At 66.1% G+C, this 13,432-nt stretch overlaps 4 protein-coding genes across 4 annotated transcripts in view; 3 read left to right on the top strand and 1 right to left on the bottom strand.

Moving 5' to 3' along the window:
* Positions 1–5,664: 5,664 nt before the first annotated feature.
* On the top strand, positions 5,665–7,705 carry EMIHUDRAFT_247208 (hypothetical protein; the record flags this gene model as incomplete). Its single annotated transcript, XM_005765371.1, has 6 exons — positions 5,665–5,921; positions 6,080–6,204; positions 6,275–6,372; positions 6,440–6,513; positions 6,769–6,966; positions 7,600–7,705. 6 exons carry the CDS (start codon positions 5,665–5,667, stop codon positions 7,703–7,705), a joined length of 858 nt encoding a protein of 285 aa, XP_005765428.1.
* A 532-nt stretch (positions 7,706–8,237) lies between these two features.
* EMIHUDRAFT_120001 (hypothetical protein) lies at positions 8,238–9,608 on the bottom strand (the record flags this gene model as incomplete). The annotated part of the gene is made up of 1 exon (XM_005765370.1): positions 8,238–9,608. The coding sequence occupies one exon, from the start codon at positions 9,606–9,608 to the stop codon at positions 8,238–8,240; it is 1,371 nt and encodes a 456-aa protein (XP_005765427.1).
* Positions 9,609–11,117: 1,509 nt separating this feature from the next.
* On the top strand, positions 11,118–11,591 carry EMIHUDRAFT_120000 (hypothetical protein; the record flags this gene model as incomplete). Its single annotated transcript, XM_005765369.1, has 1 exon — positions 11,118–11,591. The coding sequence occupies one exon, from the start codon at positions 11,118–11,120 to the stop codon at positions 11,589–11,591; it is 474 nt and encodes a 157-aa protein (XP_005765426.1).
* A 904-nt stretch (positions 11,592–12,495) lies between these two features.
* EMIHUDRAFT_459621 (hypothetical protein) overlaps positions 12,496–13,432 on the top strand; it is a 1,596-nt gene continuing 659 nt past the window's right edge. The window contains exons 1-2 of the mRNA XM_005765368.1: positions 12,496–13,008; positions 13,084–13,275. Of these exons, the coding sequence (XP_005765425.1) occupies positions 12,560–13,008; positions 13,084–13,275 (641 nt within the window). The 5' untranslated portion in view covers positions 12,496–12,559. The remainder of the gene's footprint in view (positions 13,009–13,083; positions 13,276–13,432) is intronic.

Below are 13,432 nucleotides of genomic sequence, written 5' to 3'. Positions count from 1 at the left end.
CACCACCATCTCCGCCTCCGCCAGAAGCCCCGTTGCCAATTCCGCCACCGTATCCGCCCCCACCTTCCCCGCCGCCCTCGCTGCCGCAGGACGCGCCGGACGCGCCATTACCGCCCTCCCCGCCACCACCCTCCCCGCCGCCTCCAGCAGTTCCTCTGCCAAAACCTCCCCCGCCCTCACCGCCGACATTAGAGGACCTCGACGAGGCCAACATTTCGGAGCTACTCACGCTACTGTTTCCTCTTGCAAATCCCAGCGAGCTTCAGACGATGATGTCCTGGGTGTCCGATGGGGCCCAAAGCTCAAACGAGGTGCAAGAGACACTCTCCGAGGAGCAGCTTTTGTTGCTTCGCGGCAGCAGCACCGAGTTGTTGCAACGTTTGCCAAGGCGCTTGGCACAATCTAGAGCACGTGGTGACGACTCAGGGTGAGTTTACGTTACGTCGGTGAGATGCATGTCGCATGTTCATTGTGTTGAGAGGGCGCGGAGTACGCGAGCGGTCAGCATTTGTTGTCCTTGATCAGATATTAAAAACCAGAGCCCAGAAAGAATTTTACAACAAAACTCCCAGAAAGAAAGAAAGAAAACCGACAACCCACATGAAGGGAGGGATGGGAGGACGGCACACGCCGCCACCACACAGGGATTTTAAGCTCTGGTCTGCACACAAATAAATAAATAAACAAAAACGGACACCTCTGTCCTCTCTACTGTGAGGTGGGTAAAAAGGAACAGGTCCCCGCCCTTGCGATCTTTGTGCAGGGTTCTTTGTGGGTGTGGTCGGCGACTTAGCCGGGGTCGTCCTCCCGATGGGGGACTAGCACTAGCCGTCTTCCACATGGTCCCTCGGGTCCCTGTTGCTCCTAATCTCTTCGTACATCCTCCTGCTGATCTCCGCAAAGTCCTGCTCCCTCCCTCGTCTCGCCCTGCGCGTCTGCTCCGCCTCCCCGTCGTCTGCCCTGCGTCGTCTGGTGACGGGTCCTCCATAGTCGGTCGAGGTCGCCGCCCTCCTCGTGCCTCTTCCCAACGTTCCCTCGGCGGCCGATGCCGTCTGCTCCGGCTCCCCAGTCCCCGGGTCTGCCCTGCTCTCGTCTGCGCTAGCTTCTGTTTCGTCATCACTGGTGTCTCTCCTCTTCCTTCTCCCCTTCTTGTATGCTTTTTGTACATCGCTTCGATTCCTTTTCGCGTGAGCACCACCCTGAAGCCCGCCCAGCAGCTGAACCGCTCCCTAAGTCGAAGGAGCATCATCAGTCTCACCCACTTCGCTCGCTGCCCACTGTCGCCGCTCCCTCCCGCTTGAGCCGCCGTCGCGGCCCTCGTTCGTCCCACTGGCTGTTGGCCCGTCCCTGCGTTGCCTGCGTCATCCCTCCTCTGCGACTCCCTCAAGGCCGGCCGAGCCTCTTTCCACCCAGTGAAGAGCTTCCTCAGCCACTCGATGTGTTCCTCTCTCTTCATTATACGCGCCGTAGCCTCATCATGCTACTTTGCTGATCGCCGTCCCCGTCTGCGCTCGCGCTACTCAGAGAAACCATCTGGCCTGCTCCCTATTCCCCAGGCAGGCGCCGCTAAGCAAGTGCGCCATCGTCGTTCTAGGCGGGTTTGGTCTGCACACAGATTTCGCGCGGAACCTTTTTATTTGCGTATTTACAGACGTTGTGTATTTACAGACTAATGTTATTGAGAAGAAATTCCTCCGATGGCGCTGTTCACGACCTTGTTGTTGAGAAGACGTTCTATGGCGGTGCGCTTCTTAGCTCCCCGCGCCGGTCCTGGGCGTGCGGTTGATGACTCTGCACACTCCAAGTGCTCCAAGTATGGCGCTGTGCGCGCTGGTCTGTGAGAGGTTGAGGTGCGAGCCCTGGAGGCCCTGGGGATGGGGGGAGACTACCCGCGGCGCGCGGGGGCCTAGAAGGCCCGCGCGCAAGGGGGTGGGACATTGAGACCGGTCATGAATGAGCGACACGCATGTTGCAGAGCAGCCGGTTGTTGATGTTTTGCGCGTCGCCACAGACGGCGGCGCGCGAGAGCTGTTGCGAGTGGTGCTGGGCGAAGCCCCGGGCGCTGCCGGAGGCTGTGCCGTAGTCGGTGCGGTCGACCTCTTTGGCGAAGTTGAACATGATTCTCTTGGTTGGCGGCGCGATGCCGCCTGGCTTTCGACGAGACAAATTTTGACGATTCCGCATGTCACATGGAGCGCGTCGTAGTACTGTCCCTTGTGCTCTTTGACCCAGCCTTTGCCGGTCGCATGGACGAGCGGGCCCTGTGTGACTTGTGGCCGCGATTTTCACACCCTGAAAATTCGCGCGATTCACAGCCTTGTTATGAGAAGAAAATACGTCCTATGGCGCTATGCGCTGGTCTGTGTGAGGTTGAGGTGCGAGCCCTGGAGGCCCTGGGGATGGGGGGAGACTACCCGCGGGCCTAGAAGGCCCGCGCGCAGGGGGATGGGACATTGAGACCGGTCATGAACGAGTGCGCGACACGCATGTTGCGAGCAGCGTTGTTGATGTTTTGCGCGTCGCCACAGACGGCGGCGCGCGAGAGCTGTTGCGAGTGGTGCTGGGCGAAGCCCCGGGCGCTGCCGGAGGCTGTGCCGTAGTCGGTGCGGTCGACGGCGCTCGGGCTTCACAGCCTTGTTATTGAGAAGAAAATACCTCCTATGGCGCTGTGCGCTGGTCTGTGAGAGGCTGATTCACACCCTGGGTGAATTCGCGCGAGCTCGGAACGAAACGGTCGGCAACTGAGGCGTGCCCCCGGCGTGCGGTCGCGGCGCGAAACGGTCGACTCTGGAATGCTGAACACGAGTGCGCTCCTCGCACGGGTCGTAGAGGCGCCCATACGAAGTGCGGTCGACACGAGGCTCATGTAACATGTACCCAGATGCTCCACGTCTTTCTAGACGACTCCTCTTCTGAGAACGGGTCAAATAGTTTGACCCTCCCCCTCCGGCCACCCCCACAGGACGTGCATATGGGAGGCACTGATTGCCTGGCTGGCCGAGGAGCTCGACTCTGGTCGCGGCGTGCAGCTTTTGGGTCTGGGAGAGGTCGGCGTGCGGCATGACTCGGTCGCTGGAACTGATGTCACGAGCCGCATGTTTATCCTGAATGAGGCCTTTGCACACTGCCACGGCCTCCATGAAAGGCGACCCAAAACGCACGTGCTTGCCACCGCGGCCGCCGCTATGGACATGCGGCGCCTCGCTCAGATCACAACTGATCGTGTTGGTGAGCGTATCTCGCACGCGACCGTCGAGGCCGCGCTCCGTGACCTCGTCGACCACCTCGGTGCCGCCTGTGCGGACGAAGAGGCTGGAGTGGTGCTGGTCGACTTTGGCCCGATCGGTCGACTGATGTGCGAGAATAAATCCATCACCTTTGACTTCTCCGCTGGTGACGGCAAGAGACGCCCTGGTACCGCATCCTCCGTGTGCAGCAGCGCGCCCGAGTCGGGGCGCTCAAAACCAATGGTGCGGGCGGACGACACGGCGTTCGAGGATCTTGTGGCTGCGGCCACCTCCCTTGGCCTGACAGGCGCGGACGTGCCGGGCCTCTTGCCAAGGAGGGCAAAAGAGGGGCAGCCACCCAAGCCTTCTTTTGCCTCGCTTCGCGCTCCACTCCAACGGCCTCGGCGGCCCGCCAGACGCAAGCCTCAGCTGCCGACGCTGAAGCAGCTCGTCGAGTCGCACGACGCAATGCTGGCGAGTAGCAAGGCAACGCGAGAGACCGAGCAAATAGAGGAGGCCCAGGCCCACGCCGATATGCTGCAGGGGCTGCGCGCCGAGCTCGTGCAGGACCTCCGGCTGCACGAGCATCGGCGCGATTCCGAGCGGGGCGTGGCCAGGGAGCTGCGGGACCAGCATGAGCTGAAGATGAAACGCGATGCGGCTAGCCGGGTCGTCGTCGGCGTCGACGGATGGAACCCCTTTCGCACGAACGAGGAGGCTCGTGCAGCCGCCCGGGCCACGGCTGAGCGGCAGAGGGACGCGCTAGACAGGCAATTGGCGCAGACGGACGAGAAGGCGGCGCTACTTGCCCGTGTGGCTGCGCTATCGGGTCGGGACGAAAAGAAGGAGGCGGAGCGAGCGGCCGCCGCCCTAGCCGCAGAGATTGCGGGCGCAGCGCGAGCCAAGGCCACGACACAGCGCGCCGTCGAGGCGGCGGTTGACTCGGCCTATCGGCGGTATGAGGAGTACCTCGAGCGGCGCAAGGCGGCAGCGGCGCAATCACACGCTCTCGCGCTCGAGCAGCGAGAGCTGTCCGAGCGGGAGGAGCGGCTCAAGCACGCGGACCAACGGCGGCGGATGGCTGAGATGCGCTGCTACGTTGACGCACAAAGGCAGGAGCGTCCGCGCGAGCGCGAGCGCGAGCGTACTGCCGACCACGAATGGGCTGCGGCTGCGGAAGCCGCGGAGCCGTCCGTGGCGACGACGCGCAGGCTCAGGGAGGAGCGAGCGTCCGCCACGGCGAAAATCATGCGGGAGGCACTTACCGAGCAGATGGAGCGCAAGGCAGAGAAGGCGCGTCAGGAACGAGAGGCGGAGCTGGGCGAGGAGAGGCGCTGGGTGGCGCAGGCGCTGGAGGAGGAGCAGAAGAGCCGCCTCGAGGCGCTCGCGGCGCAGCGCGACCGCGCAGAGACTCTCAACCGCGAGTGGGATCGGCAGCAGCGTGTCAGGGAAAAGGAGATCGAGGCACAGGCCGTCTAGCGCGGCGCTGCCTTTCCGTCGTGAGACGTGGCATTGGGTTGCCTTGAATCACCTCCCGGGGCGCGCAAGGCGGATGTGGTCGCGGGTGGCCCCGGGAGGGGCCTCTCTGCTGAATGAGGTGAGCTGTGAGCTGTGACCGGGTCGGCGAATTTTATATCCCGAGGCGGTGTGCGCCCCGCGCCGAAGTGTGTTGCAACCACAACCCTCGTCGGCGCTTCTCTCCAGCGGCGCGAAAGCGGCCTTTGCTGCTTCCTTCACTCGAGGCGCGAGGGGGGTGGAGGAGAAGAAGAGGCTGAGAAAGGCGGCCGATTGATTGATAGGAAGGCGAAACACACAGTCCGACCAACGACTGGGAGTCTGGGACACCGACACGAAAACTGCCACCCTGCACCCTACCTACCTGCCAACGAGCCTTGGAATCCCAACCCGGGTTCCGGCTCCTAGCCAGATAGGGGGTCTGCTGACCCCGGTTAGACCCTATGCAAAGTCCGGGGTTTTGACCGCCCCAGAGGGCCCCGCAATAGGTAGGTAGGGTGGTGTGTGTGGTGGTGTGGTGTGTGTGGGGGGGGGGGGGGGGGGACCGCTTCGCTCGCGCGGGAGTAGGCGCGTTAGCCGCGAACGGGGCCAACGCCTCGAGAGCCCAGTAGGCCATGCTCTGGCGGGCGGCGCGCACCGCGGTACAAGCCGGCGCGCGGCGGGCGCTGGGAGCCTACTCGAGTATTCACAAGGTTGTGTATTTTTTCGCTGCGCGGCCAGGGAGTAGGTAGGTTGGGCACGGAGCCTGGCGACTGGCGACTGGCGACTGGCGATTGGCGCCGCAATAGGTAGGTAGGTAGGGTGTTTTGGTCCGAGTCAGCCGCAGCCCCTACTCGAGTATCTGGCTACTGTAGGAGCCGGAACCCAGTTGGCGTGCCGGTGCTAAGGCTCAGCGTCGCCAACCGTCGTGTGTTCGGCTCGCATGTCTGGTCCAGACGTGCCGTCGCTCGACCCAGAGGAGGCGCTACAGCTCACGCAGCGGGGCGGCACTCTGGTGTGCCTCGGCCTTCCCGCGGGCCGGGAGTTTGGCGTCGACTTGCGCTCGTACACCGTCGGGGATCGCTTTGGCGGCATGAAGATGATCCCGACGCAGGGCGTGCACTTCCTCGTCTTTGGCACCGACATGGATCGCACAGGCTGCTTCGTCTCGCTCGCTCCCTCCGAGGTGGCCGTGTTCCGGTGGGATGCGGCGGTGGAGTTGCTGCTGCCTCTGGCGCCCGCCGAGGCAGCACCTCACGCTGCCGCCGCATCGAGGCGCCAAGCCCCATCCCACCGACCCATCGATGCCCACGCATCGAGACACTCGCGCCCGCTGACTGGTCGCCGCCGTCCCGTAGCCTCTCGCTCGACGCGTCGCTCGGCCCGTACCCGCTGGGCACTTGGGGAGAATGGGCCGCGCTCACGCAGCACATCTCGCCCGCGGCCCTCGCCCGGGCCGCCATCGCGCCGCCCACGCTCGTCGGTCCCTCGGCAGCCGAAGACCTCGAGGCCCTCCCTGCCGGGGCAGGCGCCTCCGCGGCGCGCCGCCGCAGCCGCTGCGCCCAGGCTGAAGCTGTCCAGGCTGAAGCCAATGTGGCAGCGCCGGCCGCACCCGCCGCTGCCGGGGAGCGGGCGGGGAGCTGCGCAGCAGGTGGCGGCGGCGTACCAGGAGGCGGCCTACGGGACATGTCCCGGACATGCCATGGACATGTCCATAGGTGGCGCAGCAGGTGGCGGCGCATCTGAAGGCGGCTCGGAGGGTGGAGGTGGGTGCGGTGGCGGTGCAGCTGCGGTCACCGCCACGGCGAGATACGTCGAGGTGGACCCTCACGCGCTGCGCCCGGACGGCAGCCGTGGCGTCGGCGGGCGACGCGGCGGCGCACTGACCTCTTTTCTGCTCGACCGGTCCGAGTGGCTCGGCTGGCTGCTCGCGCACCTTCTAGGAACCTTCTAGGAACCTTCTAAGAACCTTCTAGGTCCGAGTGGCTCGGCTGGCTGCTCGCGCACCTTCTAGGAACCTTCTAGGAACCTTCTAGGAACCTTCTAGGTCCGAGTGGCTCGGCTGGCTGCTCGCGCACGAGTACTCTCCGCCGCCGGACTCGAGTCGGCTGCCGGCTCGCGCGGCCGACGGGCTGAGCGCGTGCGAGGCGGGTTTGCTCGGCGAGCTGCAGCTGTCCTTCCTGCTCTTCCTCCGCCTCTCCTGCCTCGCGTCGCTCGAGCAGTGGAAGCGGCTCGTGTCGCTCCTGTGCGGCTGCGAGGCTGCGCTCAAGGCACGCGACACTAACCCTAACCCTAACCCTAACCCTAGAGGCTGCGCTCAAGGCCCGCGACACGTCCTCTTCGGCGCCGCCTTTTCGGCGCCGCTTCGGAAATCGCCCTCACAACGCTTGTGCTGTCTAGGCGCGCACCGCGCTCTTTGTTGGATTCGTGCAGGCCCTCCGCGCGCAGGTGCGATGCCCCTCGGCCGTGGCTGCCCTTCCACCCTTGGCCGTCCCCCCTATCCGGACCCCGCCTGAGCCGGGCCGCGGCTGGCGCAGCTCGCGTTCGCGCCGCCCGACTTCTTTGACGACGAGCTCTCGGCCGACAACTTCTTGCGGCGCGCACGGGGGGGGGGAGGGAGGGAGGGAGGGAGGGAGGGAGGGGGGGGGGGGGGGGCCTTTTCCCCGTTCCCCCCCTAAATTCCCCCCCCCGGTCCTTGCTTTCAAGGTCGGCGCTCGGCGGACTCGCCGCGCGCGCGGGCGCGGAACCGCTCGCCAAGGCGGAGGGGCAACAAGCTCTCGCGCCCGCTCTCGCCGCCGAGGCGTGTCCCCCACTCTTTTGTGAGTCGCTTGCCCTCCCCCTCTCAACCCGTCCTTCCCTCCCCGCATTAGCTCGCAAGGCTTCGCGCGTTTGCCCTCGAACGCTTCCGAATCGACATCGAGGTGGACTTGGCCGACGAGGACGAGGACGAGCCAACTGTGGTGGAGTTGCCGACCGACCGCTGAAAAGGTCAGAAGGTGCAGCCGGTGCTGATCATTGGTAGTTAGACCATGCACGACTCTCATAATAGAATCCAGCACCGGTCGCATCCGTCGCGACCGAGGACCGTGAAAAGATGCTGCAACAAGTAAAAAAGACAACGTCAACGAGGCGCCGCGGCGCGCGGGAGCAACGTTTGAGGGCGAACCCGAACACGGGGGGGGGGGGGAGGCCCGTGCAGAGGTGCATGTGGCCAGCGCCACACACACTTCGATTACCAGTCAGATGTCAGAGTACCGTGTGCAGGAAAAACGTAATCTCTGCAGTAGCATACCGCATCACTTCACAGCGTCTCTTCGGCGGCGAACGAGGTGAGTTCTTCCGAGACCGCAGGCATTGCATGCAGCGTAGCCGCGGTGAGCCGAGGCCCCGTCTCAGCCATTCCACGCTTCGCATCGCCCAAGCACATGAGCATGCCATGTCCACGCACGCCGCGCCCCCAATTCTCGACGTGTCGTCGACGTGCTGGCGCTTGAGCCGACCCTCAGGCCCAGCTGCTCAGGCCCCTCCGAGGCGCGCCAGCCGCGCCTCGCGCATGCGGCGAAGCTCCTCCTCCCCGTCGCCGTCCTCCTCAGCCGCGCGTCTTGCCTCGAGCGCGCGCTTGGTCCCTGCCGCCGCCGCTGCCGCCGCCGCTGCCGCGGGTGGGCCTGGCGTTCCAGCCGTCTCAGCCGCAGCCGATCCCGCCGCCGCCGCCGCCGCCGTCAAAGGCGCTTCCTCATCCGACGTGTCCAACTCTATCGGATCGCCCTCCCCGCCGCCGCCGCCGCCGGCGCTCGAGCCGGGCTCCGTTGCGACGGGCGCTCCTGCAGCACGGAGCGATGCGCGGATCGCCTCCTGCAGCTCCTCCTCCTCGCTGGCGAGTGCCACGGACCCGAGCGGCGAGGCGGCGCCGCCGAGGCGCAAGCCCCCGTTCGGCGGCCATGAGTCTGCGGCCGCCCTCACACCGCACGCCACGCTCTCGGGCAGGGGGAAGTGGAGCTCCGACGGCGGGAAGCGAGCGTGCCGGTGCCGCTGCGTCGCGACGTGCCGCCTCATCCGCTCGCCCTCCTCTCGCAGCTCGGCGAGGTCGCGATCGTTCAGTCTCGCAGCGCTGCTCTGGGGCCGGAACTTGTCCTGCGCGGCGATGCGCCGCCGGAGAGCGGCGCGCTCGGCCTCGTCCGTCGCCTGCCGCAGCCGCTCCTGCAGGCATGCGTCGCTGAACGCCTTTGTCGCGCGAAGCGTCAGCGCGCGCCGCATGTTGTAGGGATTCCACGGCGGTGGCGGTGGCAGGGAGCCAGGCTTTTGTTGCCGGATGCCGTGCTTCCACAGCGTGCGCGCCTCGCCGCTCATGACGTACACGGAGCGGCGGGGCAGCTCCAGCTCGATGGCAAACGATCCCGATTCGTCATAGTGCTTGATCCGCACGCGGAAGGCGTCGGCCCCGCCAGCCTCGCCGGCGTCGGGCGGCGCGGCGGCGGGGGGGCCTGCAGCCTTGATCGCCTGTGTGTTTGGCTCAAAGTAGACTGTGCCGGCCTGCCCCAGCGTGACGCCGACCACAGTCTCTCCCCACCGGTATCTCGAATCCAGGTGCTTGTTGAAGGCGGCTTTTGGAGGGTAGGTGATGGCGTATACGTAGTCGGGCGTGACGTAGCCGGGAAAGAGGTCGCAGTCGCCGACCAAGTTGCATACACGAAACAGGTCGACGTCGTCGGGCAGCGGGCGGTGGCACCGACCGGCACGTCGACCGTCCGCATCGCTGTTTGGTCCGTGCGATTCCTGCGGCGCGTGGATGCGCTGAGACTCGAAGAGGCGCCGCTCGGCGGCTTCGCCAAAGGCGTCGAGCGCGATGTGGAGACCGTCGACGCCCGCGACATTTTTCACGAGCCTCATGCCGGCAGTTGCGTATCAGATTAGGTGATGGCGGCGAGCGAGCGCGCTGAGCGGCTGTCCAGCGGAGGCTTTTATTCTTTTTTTGCTTCGCCGGCCCTCTTGATGAAATTCTGCAAAAACCTGGACGGCCCCTGCGGTGCCCCTTACCTACCTACCTACCTACCTACCCTACTTATGGGAAACTAAAAAAGAAATCACGGATCCAAGTGCGGATGGGTGAAGGTGGGGTACTATACCAACTGAAGTGATGGTTGGTGGTACTCTCCTGCAACCACAGTCCTTCCTGTGACATGGCAGGCCACTCTCAGGCCCTACAGAGCATCAGATCATCCACTTGGGGAGGGTTGACATCGTGATTTCCGCGGAAATTTTCTTTTTCTGAAAATTCCAGCGTGAAGAGAGGGAAAAACCCGACGGGAGGGCCCAGACCTACCCTACCTACCCCGTCATGAGGGCCGGCCAAGCAAAAAAAGAATACACCCGGCCGGAGCCCAATAAATAAGAAGTGGCGCGCCAGCTGGCGCTTGGCGGTGAGCTGGCTCAGCACGTCTTCATTCGAGAGCTCGCCGCGGCCGAGTGCGGCGTACGTCAGGTGGTAGTTGCGGGCGGGTTGATGACGCTCACGTCGGCCGGGGCACCACCCACTAGCTGCATGATCACCGGCTGGTCACTGATCACCGATCACCGGCCTTGGAGAGTTTTCTAGGAGTTACTTATTCAGACGGTGATCGGTGATCAAGTTTCGGCGGCACGTAACGTCCAAAACAAGGCCACGACTGTCGTCCCCCGGCACCACCGGGCACGGGGAAGTCGCGAAGGGCAAGTGGAGTGCGGGAGGTACGACTGGGCCGGCGAGCGGGGGCGCGCGTGGCGCCCTTCATGAACCTGTCCTTTTAGTTAGGACAAAAATCTTTTTAAAAGGACACATGGGGCTATCCGCTTTGCGCAGGCCAGCGCCGCGCTGTGATACGCATAGAGACGACTCGACCTCTCTGAACTAAGCCAGATTACTGCGAACGAACGCGTAGCACGAACGCGTAGCGCGCGGCGGGGAAGTCAACGGGGCAGCCGGCCGGGCGGCCGGCCGCGCCCGAGGCGCGAGGGCGTAGACGGGTCACAAATTGCCCGGACGGCTGGTCACTTGGTCTCTGACGTAGGCCACGCACATGCACATTAAGCGGTGACATGACCTGGGTGTTAAGAGCCGGTCCGCGAAATTAAATGCCATTCTCCAGGTATCCATTTTAGCACTATCTTCGAAATCCCGGCCGGTACTGTTTTAAGAATGAGTGAAAGAGGTTGTTGGTATTGTCTCTGAAAGAAACGGGCTCGGCTGCGCCTGGGTTCGGAGCTTCAACGCCGGCCATTGCGCCGAATAAAACGGCGGCAAGTGCCGGGAGGTGCACAGGGGCTTCGGCGAGAGCGTCGATGCCTTGAGTTGCCCGCTATGGCCGGGGGCTGCACCGCCGTGTGCATCAAGAAGAACTTGCACATGTGCAAACTGTGTGTATGCCGAATTGTGACGGCGGCGAGGGCGACACGGACGGAGCAGGCGACAAAGGCGAATCCGACGGCGGAGGCGGCGACGGCGACACGGACGGAGGCGGCGAAAGCGAGACCGATGGCGGCGACGGCGACGGCAAGCGAGCTTGCTGCGGGGAGGGCGAGACGGAGGAAGGCAGCGGCGACGGCGACACGGATGGAGGCGGCGACGGCGACACGGACGGAGGCGGCGAAAGCGAGACCGATGGCGGCGACGGCGACGGCAAGCGAGCTTGCTGCGGGGAGGGCGAGACGGAGGAAGGCAGCGGCGACGGCGACACGGACGGAGGCGGCGACGGCGACACGGACGGAGGCGGCGAAGTCGACACGACCGACGGCGGCGGGGAGAGCGATTCCAACGGCGGCGGCGGCGACGGCGACAAGGACAGAGGCGGCGAAAGCGAGACCGACGGCGGCGACGGCGACGGCGACATGGATTGAGGCGGCAAAGGTGAGATCGGCGGCGGGGATGGCGAAACGGAGGAAGGCAGCGGCGACGGCGACACGGACGGAGGCGGCGAAGGCGACACGGACGGCGGAGCGGCGACAGCGACACGGAAGAAGGCGACGGCGAGACCGACGGCACGGCGGGGAGGGTGAGGGCGGCAGCGGGGAGGAGTGCGGCGGCAACGGCAGCGGCGAGGGCGGCGGCGACGGCGGAGGAGAGAGCGGCGGAGAGGGCGGTGGAGAAGGCCGCGGGGAGGGTGGCGGAGAGGGCGGTGGAGGCGAGGGCGGCGGCGACGGCGGAGGAGAGCGCGGAGGCGACAGTGGCGGAGAGGGCGGCGAGGAGGGTGGCGAAATCGCAAATTCACCTGCGGGAACCGGGACGGCGGGGAGGAGGTGGGACCGAATCGTACCGCGGGCCGCCGGGCAGCGGCCATACCCGCTCGGGGGAGGCAGGGCTCAGAATCGGTTTCAGGCCACAAGGCCGGTGAGTTGGTGTGACCGTCATCTAGAACGCGCCCGCTCGCTCGCGAAGTCGGTCTGCGGAAGGTAACGACGATTCGGCTAGCTGGGCGTCTGCGGAGGCAACGGGCGGGCTGGCGATCCGCAACGAGGCCTGTTTGTCGCGGTCGGTCAGGCACCCGTCGCATCTGTGGACAGGTGTGACGACGGCAGTGACGAGTTTGCGGCGCAGCCGCGCACGGGGTCCCGCCGTCAGCGGCCACACAGGCAAGAGCGGCACATCATGAGTCGGGGGGGTGTCGGGGCACGACGAGGGTTGCTTCGGCTGGCGCTCGGAGGCCACCAGGCGGCGAGGAGCTCATACCTGCCGCACGCCTGCCGCATCTAACGTGCAGAGCACCGAATAGACGCCTTGCCCTAAAATTCTTCCGCGCTTCACCGTTTAGCGAGCGCTCGCCGGGGTGGGCGCCTGGCGGCTCCGGCCACCGCCCGTCTCAACACATATGGGCCTCTTCGCCACCGCGGCCGGCGGCAAGATCGCAATCTCCACGGCCGGCGAGGCGCGTGCCCAGGAGTGGCTGAAGAGCGTCGACGGCCCGTCGGGCAGCTGCTTCGAGCCCGCCGCCGCCGCCGCCGCCGCCAGCGACGGCTTTGCGACGGCGGCGGCGGCCGTGGCGGCCACGCCGGTCGCCTGCGGCGCGATCGGCGCGGCTCCGCCCCCGGTTTACGCCATGCATCGGCCGTCGGGCCCGGGCGCCTTCAAGCGGCCTCGGCGGAGTGTGGGCGCGCCGTCGGCCGCACAGGCAGGCGCTGCGGCTGCCGCAGCCGCACCGAGCGCAGCCTCGTCGACGGTGCCGATGGCGCCCGCACAGGCCGGCGGTGGGGAGCTCGGCGCGGCTCAGTCCCACCGGCGGCCTCTCGCGCCGACTGACGCCTCCCTCCGGGCCGCGAGGCGAGGGCCGGGCACCGCTACAGCGGCGCGACGCGGACCTCGCGTGACAGCAGCCCTCCCGGCGCACGCTCGCAGGCCTGGGCACCGCCCGCCAACGACAGCGAACAGCGCACCGCGCGCCGGCGGCTTCCGCGCCCCTCGCCAGCTGCCAAAGCCTGCGGCTGGAAGGACTGCGGCGGGCGCCGAGCTTACGAGCGGCCACCAGCTGACGAGCGGCAACCACGCCGAGCCCCACCACGCCAAGCCGCGGGTCGAGTCTGCGCCGGCACTGACGACCCCCCCCCTCCCCGCGCCGCCGCCACAGACCCACGCCTCCTCCCCACTCGTCCCTGGATGCAGACGCCCCCCCCTCCCCCCTCCGCTGCCTTGTTTGTTGTGTTGGGCTCTGGTGGGCCGCCTCTGGGGCGCCGGTCCCCTCCGGTTC

This window comes from Emiliania huxleyi, assembly GCF_000372725.1.
Source record: "Emiliania huxleyi CCMP1516 unplaced genomic scaffold EMIHUscaffold_558, whole genome shotgun sequence".
NCBI lineage: Eukaryota > Haptophyta > Isochrysidales > Noelaerhabdaceae > Emiliania > Emiliania huxleyi.
This window is presented reverse-complemented; position numbering and strand designations above follow the sequence as displayed.